The sequence below is a fragment of the Suncus etruscus genome, chromosome 6 (assembly GCF_024139225.1).
Source record: "Suncus etruscus isolate mSunEtr1 chromosome 6, mSunEtr1.pri.cur, whole genome shotgun sequence".
NCBI classification, from domain to species: Eukaryota; Metazoa; Chordata; class Mammalia; order Eulipotyphla; family Soricidae; genus Suncus; species Suncus etruscus.
The window spans coordinates 36,698,490-36,716,717 of NC_064853.1; the positions used below are offsets into that span (position 1 = coordinate 36,698,490).

Sequence of the window (18,228 nt, forward strand, 5' to 3'; positions counted from 1 at the left end):
AACCCCTGAGCACTGCCGGGTGTGGCCCAAAAACAAACAAAAAAACAAACAAAAAAAAGGAATGGATGACATGAGCTACTGTGTCTGTTTGATTCATCATCAGCTGTGGTGACTTAACCAAGACCAGAGAATTCACTTCCATCATGACTGAGGGTTATTCCGGCTCTGATTTCTCTCAAAAGAGTGGCTTTGACTCCTCACACTTGGTAATTGGATTCCAAGAGTGAATATCCCAACAGAAGTGGAAACTGACAGTTCCTTCAGCTGACAGTGTTATTTTCCCCATCGTCTATTTGTCAAGTGTGAGAAGAGTTTGAAGGGAGGTATGGCAAAGAATTTGGGAACCATATTCTAAGGCTAGAACAGTCATCTACAATCTTTATAGTTTCACCCATAATCCCTATGGAATCTGAATGAAAATATTCTTTTAATGTCTCTAGTCATCACTAAGCATTGTATATTTTTCCATTTTTAAATATTTGTAAATTTACAAATTGCAAGTGTACAGTTGGATGAATTTCAGTCACTGTCGACACCCAGGAATCCACAGCCAGAGTTGAGTCATTCGACCCCACCTGGATGTTACTTCCTGGATCATGGTCAATCTGCACTTTCAGCTCTGTTCTTTCTGTCACTCAAGGTTACATTTTCCTGTTCCTGATCTTAATATAAATAGAAATAAGCTATCTCCTTTGTCTTTGGTCTCTCTCAGCAAAATAATGTTTTTGAGAGGCCTTAAGGAATCACTTGCTCTTTCTTACTGTCAAGTAGTATTCCAACAAGTAAATCTTATACCATTTGCATATCTGATCTCTTGTTGATGGACATCTGGGTTTGGTTCTACTTTGAGACTGTTTTGACTGAGCTGCTATGAGCATTCCTGCAAGAGTTGTCTCAGACATATGTTTTCATTTATTTTTATTTCTCTTATCTCTGAGGTTTTTCATTTTTTATTTTTGTTTCCAGTAAAGTATGTTATTATGACATGAAAATCCTTACAATCTCTTAACCGACTTCAGTCAGTCCTTCCTTCTTTTATTAACTCTATCTTCGCACCATTTCCAGAGACACCTGCCTCTTCCTTCTTGAGCCTTTTCTGAATTATATGATACTTTCTGTTGTCTGCTAAGTCTATCGTTGCTTTGCCAGTCTGCTTTAAAGTTTCCAAAATTTTATGCTATCTCCTTTTCTTGCCATTTGGCTCTTCTTAGTAGAGTTTAGGAGAGAACAGAGTTAAATGTATCATTCTGTTCTTCTTCTTTACCTTTCTTCCCCTCTTTTATTTTTGTTTTTTTGGGGTCACACCTGCAGTGCTCAGGGGTTACTCCTGGCTCTACGCTCAGAAATCACTCCTGGCAGGCTCCATATGGCAGGAACCATATGGGATGCCAGGATTTGAACCACCGTCCTTCTGCATGCAAGGCAAATGCCCTACATCCATGCTATCTCTCCGGCCCCTCTTTATTTTTTTCACCTGTCATCTTCCTTGCCCTACCTCCACCCTACTAATGCTCATTTCTCTCCTGTCCTTTCTTCCCCTTAGATTGCAAATGATAAAAGTGGAAGAGTCCTTACAGTTACTGGTTTTATTAGTCCTTTATTTTTACAAATGATAGGATTGAGGTCAGCAGTCTGCTCACAGCCCCCAGAATGACAACTTTTTGCCTTGTCTCTTAAAAGCAGATGGTACTTTTTTCCTACTTGCCCTTTGCCACTAATGAGCCATGACAGTGTGAGAAAATAGAGCTCCACCACCAGCCTGCTCCAGGGGAAGCCTGGAAGCAGATCAAAGGGGAGAAGGGCAAAGCCAGAAAGACAGGAAGGTGGGGGGTAAGTACTTTCATGTGGCCAACACCGCCCCTTCGAACCTCATGGTACCTGACACCACTGTGTGTGGCCCACACTAGGGGCTTCTCTGGGGACCAAGGAAGCCGCCATTGAGGTTTGCCTCTGTCCAGGGCCTGTCCTTGTCCTCTCCTGCCACGGTACAGCCAAAGGCTCATGGTTTGGAGAGCGCTCAGCTTCCTGGCAAGAGGAACATGTTATTACAGCATGAATGAGACATAAATTAGATTTCAAGCCCTTTTTATTTTATTAATTCCATTTTTCCCCCATCTTTACCACTTTCTTTGGGTCTGCCTGTGAACAAAGGGAATTCAAGGCTCAGAGTAAAAATAAGGCAATTGGCCAGTGTGCGCACTCTCTCTCCCCTCCTCCTCTCCTTTCTCTCTCTCTCTCTCTCTCTCTCTCTCTCTCTCTCTCTCTCTCTCTCTCTCTCTCTCTCTCCTCTTTTCTCTCTCTCTCTCTCTAGCTCGCTCGCTCACTTGCTCTCACTCGCTGAAGCTGCCATGGCCCCACAGCAATCAAGTACCCGAAATGAAAGTACAGATGCTTGTGAAATTGTTCCGATTTGCAAATTATGTGCCATGGTTTTCGGTCTAAACTGTCCTCCCAGCAGCATCTGTTTCTGGAGCCTCTGGCAATGCAGTTGGGACTGACAGCAGCTGGGCACAGCCACAGCGTCTCCCCAGCATGGCAGCCAGAAATCCTAGGGTGGGGAGGAGGAAAGCGAACTCTGCACTTGGACACTCTCCTTAAGTCTCTTTGCCTCTTTGTTTCCTGCAGTTTGCATTTACTTGAACAAGAATGGCAGCACCGGCCCGCACTTAGATAAGAAGAAGGTCCAGAAGCTCCCTGACCACTTTGGGCCTGCGCGTGCCTCTGTGGTGTTGCAGCAGGCTGTCCAGGCTTGCATCGACTGTGCTTATCATCAGAAAACCGTCTTCAGGTTCCTCAAACGGGGCCACGGTGGTGAGGTAATCTCAGGTAAGCACTCGGCACTTTTGGGTTGGGGCAGCCCTCGCCAGAGGGCAAACCTTTTCAACTGAAGCATTTCTGAGAGTACACCCTGGTTCAGCTTCATACCCACACAGGCCCTGGAGAAATGTGCCATCCTCGGCCTGGTGAGTTCATGCTCTCCTCTCCAGAACCCCTGTGAGCCTTGTGAGTACTGTTGCTGAGCAGACCCCTTTGGAGAAGGCTGAACATAGCCTCTTACCTGACTCCTGTGTATCTGCTTAGCTTCTCACATATGGAAGCGTGTTGCTTGAAAAGCATTTTAGAAGAAAGAACCCTATGGGGCTATTTAGTGGCATTAGGAGATTCTCCACTTGGCGTCTGCCTTGCAGCTGGCTTCAGGGAAGCACAGACCTTGACTCTCCTTTTTTCTTCTTTCCTTCACTCCCAATCCTTAGCCCAAGTCCCAAGGTAGTGTGAGAAGAGCTGTTTGATTTTTCTTTTCTGCTTGAGTAAACTGCACAATGTTTCTAAATCTGCTTTTACAAAGAATATTCACTTTTCCTGCCATACTGTCTGTCAGTTTTAGTCTTCCCAAGTCCAAAATTCTGTTCTTGACTTGTCAGACATTTGAAGACTTGGCTTACATCTTTCCCTCTTGACTGTGTGCCTCTCTCTAGCTCTTATCTCCTCCTTCTCCTCCTCCTCCACACAAGGTATAATTCTTGGACTAAGGAACCCCATGTGACCTGGAAGACCCCATAAATAAAACCTGCATTCTTTTAGCATGTATTTATTGAAGCCTTATACTTGTGTAAGAGGCCCTACACAGACAACTGGTAACGCTGATGGGAAGAACTATTTCCGGGCCCGGAGAGATAGCACAGCGGCGTTTGCCTTGCAAGCAACCGATCCAGGACCAAAGGTGGTTGGTTCGAATCCTGGTGTCCCTTATGGTCCCCCGTGCCTGCCAGGAGCTATTTCTGAGCAGACAGCCAGGAGTAACCCCTGAGCACCGCCGGGTGTGACCCCCCCCAAAAAAAGAGGAATATTTCCCAGCCCACTTACAGTTCTATTAGAGAATTGTTTGCTGGTGGTGTTAGAGCCAAGTACTGAGGAGAAATAGACCTCCTGAAGATGTGAGCAGCTGAGAGAGAACAGCTCTGAGTGGTAGGAACTGACTGGGCCCTCAGCCTTTCTGTCCCTCTGCGGCCAGGGCCTGGCATTCTTTACCACCATTATTTTTTATTTTTTTATTTATTTTCTTTTTTGGATTTTTGGGGTCACACTCAGCAGCGCTCTGGGGTTACTCCTGGATCTAAGTCAGAAATCACCCTTGGCAGCCTCGGGGGACCATATGTGATGCCGAGATTCGAACCACCGTCCTTCTGCATGCAAGACAAACACACTACCCCCATGCTATCTCTCCGGCCCCTCTTTACCACCTTTCTTTAACAACTAACATCTAGCTTTCATCTGGGATTCTTCTCTGCCCCAAATTGGTTCCTGAGAGTAAACGACCTCTGTATTTCCTCACTACCCTCAACAACATATACAGTGGATTCTAGCTTTGTAAGGATTATACAGATAGTTTTAAAACAGATATAGTAACTGAAATAAAGCCAAGCGTGGAATCACTCTAAACGTTGCCGAAATCCTAGCACTCTCAGACTAGTTGGATTGTATACCCAAACCATTGCTGACAATAGCTGTGTTCTCCTCTTCCACCCTGCTTCTCTGATCTTGTAGAAATAAGTGCCCTCAATGGACAGATTTCCTGGAGGAGGCCGAGCCAAGTGATGGAAGAGATAGAATTATGTTCATGGTTGTTTTCACAAGTTGATTAAAATCATTCCAGCATCCTGGATGAAACAGGCCCGGCCAGGCCACTCCCACTATTGCAAGCCCTTTGGAGGTGGAGGCAAAAGAAAAAAAAAAAAAACCCAAGCCCTGAGGGAGGGACAGAGGTGGGAGGGAGGCAACTGGCATGGATCTTCTTTGTGGAGCCAGGTAAGTGGGAGGCAAGCAGCGGGCTGGATTCCTGCTGTGCTTTGCAGGGGCCCAGCCAACATGCTCAGCCCTGTTTGCTCAACTCCACAGCCGTATTTGACCGGGAACAACACACTCTCCACCTCCCAGCAGTCAACAGCATCACCTATGTCCTCCGCTTTCTGGAGAAACTCTGCCGCAGCCTTCGAAGTGAAAATCTGTTTGGCAATCAGCCCTTTAGCCAGACTCACGTGTCACTCTCCACCACAGAGTACAGCCACAGCCACGACAGGTACCTACCAGGTAGGAGTTGGGACGGCGTCTGGGCTAAAAGGGGACAGGGTCACTGAGCAGCGCCCACCGGGGCCCAGGGCCACCTTCAAACCACAGACCTGACCCCTGCCAGTCAGTCCAGCAGCCTGGCTTGTGGGCCCTCACTTCCGCCACCTCAAAGACTCTTGGGTCTCCTCTCGTCTTGACTCTTTCCAGGATTTTAGCTAGGATCCTTTTTCCTTCTTTTCTGTGAATTTTTATACCCAGAAAAAGGTGATTCCTGTTGCCCTCCTGAGCACATGGAGCCACCAGGAAGCCCCAGTTCGTCTCCCACTATGGACCTGGCAACAGCCGCCTCCCAGTGTTCTCCCCTTGCCAGCAGGAAGATTTAGTCTCAGTCTTGAGATTGAGAAATCCGCTCCCTGGTGATTGGCCATCCGCTCTTTCCTTTGGCACATGGCCCTAACTTCTCCAGCACTGCCAGTCTGGCAAGTCAATTCAAGTTCCTGCTGTTTCTAACTGAGCTGGAAAATAACTTTCTTAGTTAACGTACGAGACCCAGAAGGGGAGAGCGGATGCCACGTAGCCAGATCAGTGACTAAGCACTTCCGAGAGGGGTTAAGGAGTGAATGGAACTCGGCGTCTTTAATCTGGAGCCCAGGACACTGAACAACTGGGCGGGAAGGAAAGCTGGACCTTAAAACATAGCGAGGTAGGTCATTGCAAAGAGAAGGAAGTCAGCCCTCTTAGACTCCTGTGACCTTGTCCTGGCTGAAGGAAAGGAAAGGTGGTACTGTCAGTAGTGGGACTCTGCTTCCTGCTGGTGGGAGTTCAAACAGAAGTCTAAAAGGCCACCCCACCTAGCCTTGTGCCTAAATCTCATTCCTGTACTTGCTTTCCTTTTGTTTCCTTTTGGGCCACACCCAGCCATAGTTGGGGGCTGCTCCCTGCTTGGTGCTCAGGGGTCATTCTCAGTGGTGCTCTGGGACAACCTAGTTCCAGGGTTCAAATCCAGGCCTACTGTTGCAGTGTCTGAGCCCAGCCACTGAGCTTTTTCTCCTGCCCCTGTCTTTATTGTAGTCTTAGTAAAATCACTTCTAATAAAGTGTTTCTTCCAGAGAATGTTACTGGGAAAGTGACTATTCACCTTTTCTATGCCCCCTTGCTCCTTCTGCACCCCCAAAGTGCCATCTCATATGACCGTGCAAAGAGATACATGGATTTCTAATACTCTTTGAGTGATAGAAACTCTCTAGTCCCTGCAGGCATAACTTTGACCCCTTCACTGATTTTGTTATTGTTGTGGTTGCTTAACTTCTGTGCTGGAGCCATAGCACAGTGGGTAGGGCATTTGTCTTGCATGTGGCTGATCCAGGTTTGATCTTTGGCATTCCATAGAGTTCCTCAAGCCTGCCAGGAGTAATTCCTGAGCACAGAGCCAGGAGTAATTCCTGAGTACCACTGGGCATAGCTTAAAAAAATAATAAAAATAAAAAATAAAGGTAAGTTCTCACCGAATCTGCTTTAGGTTGCTTCCATTTCTGTAGGGTTGTTTTTGTTTTGTTTTAGCAGGTGATGAGGGTATGACAGGTGACAGGATAGAATTTGGGTCTCAGTAGACCATATGTACTGCCAGGGATTTGAACCAGGATCCTGCATGCCCGGCAGAAGTTAACACAGGTGCCTTAACATCTGTACACTCACTCTCTCAGTCTCTCTCTCTTTCTCTCTCTCTCTCTCCTAGTTGAATATCTGTCTGTCTGTCTGTCTCTGTCCATAGATTGCTTTCTTTAAGCATTAAAATCTGAATACAAAGGAAGATTTTCTTGCATTAAGATTACTGTGCTGGAAAGCTAGGTTGAGCATGGAAGACCAGTATAGGCAAAGATAAGTCGTTGACATTCGAGAACTTTGAGATGCTCTGTTGTAGTCGAGTTAAGCTTCCCTAGGATCTGGAAGAATGGGTATGTGAGAGAAGGTAGCATCTGTGACCATAGACACTCATACGAGCCCAGTTCTCAAAGAGTTGTCATTAGAAACCAGAAGCAGTGTGCCAGTGGCATATGGGCAAGTGTGATTGGGCCTGCAGGCTGAGATGGTTTGGGATTGGGGCATACCATTCCTGGGAGTTGTTTCACTTTGACTCTTCTACCATATAAGAGGATAGCCACCTTTGGTTTTTGCAAAAACAAAGACCAAGTTCTTATCTTTCACCTTCTCCATCCTCATTCTCAGACAGCCAGTTTGGAGCTGACCTCCAGCATTCTCTGACGTGTTTCTCACAAAGGGCACACAGTGGCTTGGTTACTTTCTCCTTTCTGTTTGCTTCCTTGAAGTGAATATTTCAGCTGTGCTCAGAGAAGCCAAAACATTGCCTGCATTTCTAACTCCTCCATGCTTCTTCACTTATCTTTCCTGCCTACTTATAGGAAAGCAGGTGATGCTTTGTTCCACCACTGAGCATTTATCATTGTCTGCACCATCCTGGCTACATATCAAACCTATGCCAAAGAGCTTGATCTCTCTACAGGAGCTGTCTTTTGCTTTGCCCCCCAGATCTTCGTCAAGTTTTTATTCCCTCCCTTCTGCCTGATTGTGCACTTCTCCTAGTTAAATATACAAAGGCCCACTCAGTTCAACAGATGCTTACTGCAGCCTCGCCAGCCTGTTTCTCTCCAAACTACCCTCCCCTTTAGGGGCCTTGGCCTTGGCCTTGGCCCTACTGCCGACCAGTTTCTGGTGTGACTATAATACTCATAGAGTGCTTATTTCATTAGGCTACCTTACTACAGCTGGCTTTTTATCTCCAATATTTTATTTTGAAAAATTGCACAGCTACAAAAATTTGGACTCTGGGTCCCAGAGCAATAGTACAGCTGGGAGGACATTTGCCTTACACATGGCTGACTCAGGTTCAATCTCATGTAGTTCCCCTAAGCCCTGCCAGGAGTAATTCCTGAGTGCAAAACCAGGAGTAACCCCTGAACATCACCAGATGTAGCCCCCAAACAAAATAATTCTGAACAAATAATATGATGAACAACCAGGTGATCTTATCCTAGATTTACCACTTAATGTTTAGTAATATTAACTCTCTTTGCTTTAGAAGTATGAATTGTACATACCATAAAATAGTACACCTCGCATCCATATATTTGTCAATGTCTATAGAGTTTTAATCTACTGAATCATTGGAAAATTAACTGAAGACGAGACCTGGTATTTAAATACTTTTGTAGTTATGTCCTAAAAAAACCCCACAATGCTGTCACCATGCTTAAGAGTCTTAGGATTAGTAAAACCTACTAATATCTATCTATCTATCTATCTATCTATCTATCTATCTATCTATCTAGTCCATATTCAGATTTACTCAATTGTCCCAATGCTATTCTTTTTTTTTTTTCTTCCTGATTTTGGGGCCATTCCAGCAGCACTCAGGGATTACTCCTTGATCTGCACTGAAAAATTACTCCTGGAAGGCTCGGGGGACCAGATGGGATGCCAGGAATAGAACCCAGGTTGGCCTCATCCAAGACAAATGCCCTACCCACTATACTATCACTTCAGCCCTCCCCAATGCTATTTTTATGCATTTATTTTTCTCAATCCAATATCCAGTGACGTGCCAATTCCATTTAATTGGCTCTTCAGTTTCCTTTTAGCTGCAGGTTTTTAGCCTTTTGTTTTGTTCTGCCTTCCATGACATAACACTGACATTTTGAAGAATCCAAGCCACTTGTTTTTGTTTAGGGCATGAAACATTTACCAAATACTTGGTGCCAGATCCTCAGCTGGACTCTGGGAAGGGACAGAGATACAGGCTCCATCTTTGCTCTGGAACAGTTCCCAGCTGAGAGAGGGAGATATATGTAAATAGATATGTGCTAAGAGCACGAAGCAGAGATACTCTGGCTTCACTAGGAGTCAGTGAAAAAGGAGGTCAGGGAAAGGTTATTGGAGGCCACAATGTGAGAGCCTAGCTGCTTCTCCAGAATTCCACATATGCTTATCTTGTGAGAGATTAATCATTCAGCAAGAGGGAGTTCCTCTGGCACTTTTAAAACCTTAAACAGTTAGGAAAGTGCATTGAGTCCCAGTAATTTTATTAGTTTATATTATTTTTACTGTTGTAGAAATCAATCCAGCACTAACCTCTGGGGGGATATTCCAGGTTCCTCTATTTTGTGATTCACAAAATAGTTCATAATGATTAAGTACTTAAGGACAATCTCAAAGTTCAAGAGATCAAGCCAGAGGCTAGAGAGTTAGCACAGTGGGTAGGGCATTTACCTTGCACGTGGCCAAACGGGGTTTGATCTTTGGCATCCCATGTGGTCCCCTGAGCCTGCCAGGAGTAACCCTTGAGCGCTGCTGGGTGTGGCCCCAAAACAAACAAAAAGATCAAGATAACTTAAGTCTGATAAGGATTTCTAGAATGAATTCCACCTAAACATGAGTATTTTTTTCCTTTCATTATAATTTTTAATATTTCTTTTAAAAGTAAGTTTTTGATGGAGCCAGAGTGGTGGTGCAAACAGTAGGGCATTTACCTTGCATGCACTTACTTAGGATGGACCGCCGTTCGATCCCCTAGCATTCCATATGGTCTCCAAGCCAGGAGTAATTTCTGAGCACATAGCCAGGAGCAACCCCTGAGCATCACCAGGTGTGGCCCAGAAACAAAAACAAGTAAATTCTTGAATTGAATCTCCATCGATACAGTTACAAAGTTGTTCAGGATTGACTTTATACAACACGCTTCAACATTTCCTGCCACCCATGTCCCAAGTTTCCCTCCCCACACCTTTCCCTGTCCCCTGCCTGCCTCTGTGGCAGATATTCTCAGATTCTCAGATACTCTAACTCTCTTCTCTCTCTCTTTCTCTCTATCTCTTCCCTCTCTTCTTTCCTCTCCCCCCCCACACTTTTTTTCTTTTAGACACTATGGTTTACAACATTATTATTGAAGGGGTATCCTTCCTATCACTTTATCTCCTTTAGGCACTCAGTTCTTGTCCAGAGTGATCATTTCCAACTGGTCCTCTCTCTTGTCTTTTTGTTATTATTACCGTATTATTTATATTTTTTGCTTTTGGGCCACACCCAGTGATACTCAGGGGTTACTATGAGCCACTTCTCTGGCCATACCATATTATATTTTTTTAGATATTGCAAGTGAGTGTGATCATTCTATGTCTATCCCTCTCCCTCTGATTCATTTTGCTCAGTGTAAGACTCTTCATATCCATCCATGTAAATGCAAATTTCCTGGCTTTATTTTTTTCCTAACAGCTACATAGTATTCCATTGTGTAGAGATATACCACAGTTTCTTTAACCACTCATCTGTTCTCAGGCACTTGGACTGTTTTCAGATTCTGGTTACTGTGAATAGTGTTGCAGTGACTATAGGGATGTAAAGGACTTTCCTACATTTGTGTTTGGGGGCTCTTAGGATATGTTCCTAGGAGTGGTATTGCTGGGTTATATAAGAGTTTGTTTCTAGTTTTTTGAGGAATATCCATATTGTTTTCCAAAAAGGCGGACCAGTCTGCATTCTCGACCCACAGTGAACGAGCATCCCTTTATCCAAGCATCCATGCCAGCACTGGTTGTTCCTGTACTTTTTTTTTTTTTTTTGGTGTTTTGGGCCACACTCATTTGATGCTCAGGGGTTACTCCTGGCTAAGCGCTCAGAAATTGCCCCTGGGTTGGGGGGACCATATGGGACGCCGACGGATCGAACCTTGGTCCTTCCTTGGCTAGCGCTTGCAAGGCAGACACCTTACCTCTAGCGACACCTCACAGGCCCCATGTTTCTGTACTTTTTGATGTGTGCTAGTCTCTGTGTTGTGAGATGATACCTCACTGTTGTTTTGATTTGCATCTCCTTGATGGTTAATGATGTGGAACATTTTTTTCTTGTGCTTTTTGGCTGTCTGATTTCTTCTTTGAGGAAATTTCTGTTCATCTCCTCTTCCCATTTTTGGATGGGATTAGATGTGTTTTTTTTTCTTGTTAAGCTCTACCTGTGAATAGTTTGTCCCATTCCATGGGAAATCTTGATATCCAGTTCACTGTTTCCTTTGAGGTTCAGAAGCTTCTTAGTCTAATGTAGTCCCATTTTATTTTGTTTTTGGGCCACACCCGGCGATGCTCAGGGGTTACTCCTGGCTGTCTGCTCAGAAATAGCTCCTGGCAGGCACGGGGGACCATATGGGACACCAGGATTCGAACCAACCACCTTTGGTCCTGGATCGGCTGCTTGCGAGGCAAATGCCGCTGTGCTATCTCTCCGGGCCCATAGTCCCATTTTAAACAAGGATTTTATGAATGGAGTAATCAGATAAAGATGCCATGGATCCAAATAATAATGCAGAAATATTATTCCTGCAATTAATGAATAATGCAGAAATCTCCTATCAACTAGCATGAAAGAGGACTTGAGTGCCCAGTAATACCCTAATAGTAGAGAAGAGTATGAGAGGTGAAGTTGGAGTGGTAGACAGAGGCCTGGTCAGGAAAGTTTTGATGAAATTATATTACAGGTTTTAAATTGTGTCATTGAGTAGCAAGGAGCCACTCAGGGGTCTGAAGCCAGGAAGTAGCATGATCAGATTTGTTGTGTAGAAAACTCATTCAAGATACTATGCAATGGGGCCCTATGGTCCCCTGAGCCTGCCAGGAGCGATTTCTGAGCGTAGAGCCAGGAGTAACCTCTGAGTGCTGCCGAGTGTGACCTCCCCTCAAAAAAAAAAAAAAAAAAAAGATACTATGCAAGAGACAGAGTGGAGTGGAGCAATAGTGGTAGCAATAGTAGTTGGAAATTTTTGTAGAACTCTGGAAGTCTTCCCAGACTTGGGAAATATCCTTTTCTTTGATATACATATTTCATCCAAATAAAATGAATCCCCAGTGCCTGATAACCCCAAGTGGGATTACATTTTCCTGATGGTTACTTTCAATACCCAGTATCCTACATAGTCTCTAACCCTGCCAGGAGAGATCCCTGAGCACAAAGTCAGGATTAAGCCCTGAACACTGCTGTGTGTTTCCCCCACTCCTGCTTCCCAAAAAAAAACTTATAAATTACTCCACATATTATATTTACTTTCACTTCCTACCTTTGTGCTGCTATAATAAGCATATATTATAAATCTCACTTTGCATTACTATCTTTATTTTAAATAAGTAATTCTTTTTTCTTTTTTTTTTTTCTTTTTGGTTTTTGGTTTTTGGGTCACTCCTGGCAGCGTTCAGGGGTTACTCCTGGCTCTACACTCAGAAATCGCTCCTGGCAGACTCAGGGGACCATATGGGATGCCAGGATTCGAACCACCGTCCTTCTGCATGTAAAGTAAACACCTTGCCTCCACGCTGTCTCTCCGGCCCGGGTAATTCTTTTGATAAAAAATTTTTATTGGGAGATAGCATGGAGGTAGGGCATTTACCTTGTATGCAAAAGGACGGTGGTTCGAATTCCAGTATCCCATATAGTCCCTCAAGCCTGCCAGGAGCAATTTTTGAGTGTAGAGCAAAAAGTAACCCCTGAGCACTGCCAGGTGTGACCCAAAAACCAAAAAAAATTTTTTTATTTACCCTTTCATAGTTATCATTTGCAGTGTTTTTGGTTTTTGTTTTAGTTTTGGGGCTATACTTGGCTGTGCTCAGGCCTTGCTCCTGGTAGTCTCAGGGGATCTTTTTAAGGAATTCTTATTCCTTGGTGTAGAGCCAGAGATATTTTTATCAATATGTTCTCTTTACCTGAAGGACTTATTTGAACATTTCTTTTTAAATTATGATAATAAATTTTTATTTAACTAAAGAAATGTGACTTGTAAAGTTTTGATAGTTGAGTTTTACTCATATCCTTTGAGAATTTCATATTATTATTGTCTACTGGAGTTGAGTTCTTTTGGCTTACGTGTCTCTTTAGAACTATTTATTTTGTCCTTTTATAAACCTTTTTGTTATTGTTCAGCATTTTAAAATAAAAATAATGTGCTTGAGATAGCATAGCGGTAAGGCGTTTACCTTAGACACAGAAGGACGGTGGTTCGAATCCCGGCATCCCATATGGTCCCCTGAGCCTGCCAGGAGCAATTTCTGAGCATAGAGCCAGGAGTAACCTCTGAGCCCTGCCGGGTGTGACCCAAAAACCAAATAATAATAATAATAATAATAATAATAATAATAGTAATAATGTGCTTGCCATATATATTTGATGCCTACCACTCCCCTAACAATAAATAATTAAAAACAAAAATGCTGCTATACTGTCTTCTAACTTATAATAAGATGCTCTTAGTTTTTTCCCTTTTCCTTTTTTTTTTTTTGTATCATTCTAAATTACAAAGTTACTCATGACTGAGTTTCAAGCATACAGTTTTCCAGCATTAACCTCTTCACCAGTGTCTACTTCCCTCAATCAGTAACCCCAGTTTCCCTCCCACCTCACAGCTTGCCTCCTTGGCAGAGGCTCTTTTTATTTTTTAATTTTTGGCACTGTGGTTTACAATACAGTTGCAGGTAGAGTTGCATTCCTCTCAGCACTTGGTCCTCACTAGAGTGACCACTTCCCTCTTTGTAATGGTCCTTTGTTGTAATGGTTTCTTCCCTGACCTCTCCCTCCTCCCCCCATAGTGGCAAGCTTCCCACTGTGAGAAAACCATAATCCTCTCTCACTCTTACTTTCGGTCTCATGATGTTCTTTGTTCTTTGGATGCTTTTAAGGGCTTTTTTTTTGTTGTTGTTGATCCTAGGTTTTAGACAATTTTATGATGATGTACTTCAATGGGATTTTTCCTTTGCTTTTTTGTGCTTGAAATTCCCTAAGCTGCTTAGGTATCTGGATTTATAATTTTCTGAACTCCAAAAGAGACAGGTAAATAGATGTCTTGTGCTCAATTTGGCAGTAAGCCTTTGGTTACAAAGCATGTTTCAGGGCCCGGAGAGATAGCACGGCGGCGTTTGCCTTGCAAGCAGCCGATCCAGGAACAAAGGTGGTTGGTTCGAATCCTGGTGTCCCATATGGTCCCCCGTGCCTGCCAGGAGCTATTTCTGAGCAGACAGCCAGGAGTAACCCCTGAGCACCGCTGGGTGTGGCCCAAAAACCAAAAAAAAAAAAAACAAAGCATGTTTCAGTGATTTCTGTAAAGCAATACAGAAATCCTGAAACACAAATTCAGGCAGTGTGGTTGGACATAGATAGAAGTCAGTAGAGTCTCAGAGTGAATTTTAAGAATCAGCTCTGTCCACTATCTAAGAAAACCCACAAAAGGCAGTGACATGGCCCAGGCCCCAAGATGCTTTCCAGAGGCAGAAATTGTGATCAGGGCAGAGGAACTGAGTTGTGCCAGGAGCCCAGTCAAGAGAGAGTGTCTGCCTGGGGCTGGTTCCAGACTCTGACCAGGGGCTGCTGCCTGCTATGGTGTAGAATTATCAAGCCTGAGAGACCCATTATGGAGATGACCAGAGCGATTCTTGTGAGATATTCATAGCCCCCTCAAAGAAAACGGCTTCCCCTGCTCTAGATGAGGAGACTGGCTGCTGGCAGAAACCAAATGGCTGAGAGGTAGATCTGAATTCTCTCCCCACGTCTGAGCACCACACCCTGCTCACCCACTCTACCCTCCTGGCTTCCTTGGATTGTTTCCTCCAAGAAGGCAAATATGAAACAAGGGCACACACATCATACAGATCCTTTGATCATAGGCCACTAGCCGGGCATCAAAGCAGCATTTCCAAGATGTCCTACTGACCCTGAAGATGCTTGGCTTCTAAAGTAGCCTCGTTAAGCGAAGGTAGTTGTTCTCTAGCACCCCTACTCCCTTCCAAGGCCTCTTACTGTAAAACTGTTTCTTATAAAATCAGAATAATTTTGTTTTTATTTTATTTCATGGGACAGGGCGCATAAGTAGTGCTCAGGAGGTCTAGGAGTCCCGCCAACAATTCTTGGCCAACCAGATTGGCAACCCAGTGCAGGGGAGCTCCTAAAGATACGCTGCTGATTGGGCTTTATGGTACTTGGGATACCCAGAACACATCTAGCCTGTGGGGTCTCCAGGGCTGTTCAGGGACCATTTTGTACTGGGGGTCAAACAGGATTGCCATATGCCAGGCTTGCTTGCTTTTTTTTTTTTTTTAGCTATTGAACATTTGTTTTTTAAAAAATATCTTTATTTAAGTACCATGTTTACAAACATGATTGTAGTTGAGTTTCAGTAATAAAAATGTTTCACCAGTGAAACATTCCTACCACCAATGCCCCTATCTCCTTCCTCCCCAACCCCCTGCCTGTATTCAAGACAGGCATTCTATTTCTCTCACTCATTAACATTGTCATGATAGTTGTTAGTATAGTTGTTTCTCTAACTATACTCACCACTCTTTGTGGTGAGCTTCATATCATGAGCCTGTCCTTCCAGTCCCCATATCTATTGTCTCTGGGTATTATTACAATAATGTCTTTGGTTTTTTTTTTAAACCCATAGATGAAACTATTCTGTGTCTAGCTCTCTCCCTCTGACTTATTTCACTCAGCATAATAGTTTCCATGTCCATCCATATCTAGGAAAATTTCATGACTTCATCTTTCCTGACGGCTGCATAATATCCATTGTGTATATGTACCACAGTTTCTTTTCTTTTCTGTTCTTTCTTTTCTTTTTTTTTTTTTGGGGGGGGGCCACATCCAGTAACCCCCTGAGGGTTACTCCTGGCTATGCACTCAGAAATCGCTCCTGGCTTGGGCGGCCATACAGGATGCCAGGGGATTGAACCACGTTCCATCATAGGTTAGCACATGCAAGGCAAACACCCTACTGATTGTGACACTGCTCCAGCCCAGTACCACAGTTTCTTTAGCCATTCATCTTGGTTGTTTTCAGATTCTGGCTATTGTAAATAGCACTGTGATGAGTATAGGTGTGAGGAAGGCATTTTTGTTTTGTGATTTTGTGTTCCTAGGGTATAGCCCAAAGAGTGGTATAGCTGGATCATGTGGGAGCTCAATTTCCAGTTTTTTGAGGAATCTCCATATTGTTTTCCATAAAGGCTGGACTAGACTGCATTCCCACTAGCAGTGAATAAAAGTTTCTTTCTCTCTACATCCCCAACAGCACTGATTGTTCTTGTTCTTTATGATGTGTGCCAGTCTCTGTGGTGTGAGATGGTACCTCATTGTTATTTTGATTTGCATCTCCCTGATGATCAGTGATGTGGAGCATTTTTTCATGTGCCTTTTGTATTTCTTCTTTGAGAAAGTGTCTATTCATTTCTTCTCATTTTTGATGGGGTTAGATGTTTATTCTTGTTAAATTCTATTAGTACCTTGTATATCTTAGATATCAGCCCCTTATCTGATGAGTATTGGGTGAATAGTTTCTCATATTTTATGAATGGCATTTGTATTTTAGTCACTATATCCTTTGAGGTGCAGAAACTTCTTAGCTTAATATAGTCCCATCTGTTTATCTCCACTTCCACTTGTTTAGAGAGTGATATTTTCTCCTTAAAGATGCCTTTACTCTCAATGTCATGGAGTGTTTTACCTACACGTTGCTCTATATATCTATGGTTTCAGGTCTGATATCCATTTGGATTTGACCTTTGTGCATGGTGTTAGATGGAGATCTGAGTTTGCTTTTTTGCATGTGGCTGACCAGTTGTCCCAATACCACTTATTAAAGATGAAGAGCTTGCTTTTCTTGCTCATTTTGCATATATTGCCCCTTTACCAAAGATTAATTGATTCTATGTCTGTTGTATAGAGTTGTTATGCATCTCATCTTCTAGCTCACTGATTCTATCCTCAGTTGCTGTTACTCTGTTGGAGCAGCTTTCCATTGAGGTTTTCATTTTGTCTACTGAGTTTTTCACACCTGTTATTTCAGTTTGGAGTTTTCTATAACTATTGCTTTGTAATACAGCTTAAAATTGGGGAAAGTAATGCCTCCCATATTCCTTTTCCCAAGGAGTGCTTTAGCTATTCGAGGGTGTTTATTGTTCCAAATGAATTTCAGAAGTGTTTGATCCACTTCTTTGAAGAATGTCATGGGTATCTTTAGAGGAATCGCATTAAATCTGTACAATGAGTTTGGAGTTTTCTTTTTTCTTTTCTTTTTTGGTTTTTGGGCCACACCTGGCGGTGCTCAGGGGTTACTCCTGGCTGTCTGCTCAGAAATAGCTCCTGGCAGGCACGGGGGAACATATGGGACATCGGGATTCAAACCAACCACTTTAGGTCCTGGATCGGCTGCTTGCAAGGCAAACACCGCTGTGCTATCTCTCTGGGCCCCGAGTTTGGAGTTTTCTAATTTCTAGCTTCATATCCTCTTGATTCTTATTTGTTCACTCAGTCTATGCTTTCTTTGAGTTCTATGAACATCCTCCATATTTCTTCTCTAAACTCTTTATCTGAGAGGCTAACTAGGTGGTGGCACTTTTTGAGTCATCAGAGCTGCCATCTTCATTCTCTATGCATGGTGTTGGCCTGCGTTGTTTCCCCATTGTCTTGCTTGTAGTGTTTTTTTTCCCTACATGTTATGATGGGGTTCATTGGTGCATGCACCCATGAAGAGGAGCGGCCACATTCCTCTGGCTCCCCCCTTTTTGGGTGGAGACTGCCTACCTTAATGACATGGATGGAGATTTTTTTCCACTGGAAGCTTTCACAACCACATGGCTGAGGCAGGCAGGGGACAGGAAACCAAGCAAGGCAGTCATGGGTCCTTTAAGATCCAGGCTTGCTTTCTAACCACATTGTTCTACTTTTAGAAGAGTCTCTTATCCAGACCAAAAAAAAAAAAAAAGTCAGACCATCTGTTTTAGGAAGAAAAGTCTTTCTTTTTTTTTTTTTTTTTTTTGGTTTTTGGGCCACACCCTGTGACACTCAGGGGTTACTCCTGGCTATGCGCTCAGAAGTTGCTCCTGGCTTCTTGGGGGACCATATGGGACGCCGGGGGATCGAACCGCGGTCCGTCCTAGGCTAGCGCAGGCAAGGCAGGCACCTTACCTCCAGCGCCACCGCCCGGCCCCGGAAGAAAAGTCTTTCAATTGGCCAAAGTGTAGGGCATGTCACTCAACTTAATTCAAATCATCATGTGAGAGCCAGAGGGACAGCAAGTGGAAGGCCTCCTGAAAGACCTTCCAGAAACATCTGTCATGG

At 43.8% G+C, this 18,228-nt stretch overlaps 2 protein-coding genes across 8 annotated transcripts in view; one reads left to right on the top strand and one right to left on the bottom strand.

Annotated features, from left to right (window-relative positions):
* The window catches only part of CTPS1 (CTP synthase 1), a 1,052,426-nt gene that overhangs the window by 983,445 nt on the left and 50,753 nt on the right, over positions 1 to 18,228 (bottom strand). The gene's annotated exons all lie outside the window — the stretch shown is intronic.
* SCMH1 (Scm polycomb group protein homolog 1) overlaps positions 1 to 18,228 on the top strand; it is a 207,877-nt gene that overhangs the window by 179,674 nt on the left and 9,975 nt on the right. For all 7 annotated transcript variants that reach the window (XM_049774735.1, XM_049774739.1, XM_049774737.1 and 4 more), the window contains 2 exons: positions 2,626 to 2,826; positions 4,897 to 5,088. In XM_049774735.1, coding sequence (XP_049630692.1) covers positions 2,626 to 2,826; positions 4,897 to 5,088 — 393 coding nt within the window. The remainder of the gene's footprint in view (positions 1 to 2,625; positions 2,827 to 4,896; positions 5,089 to 18,228) is intronic.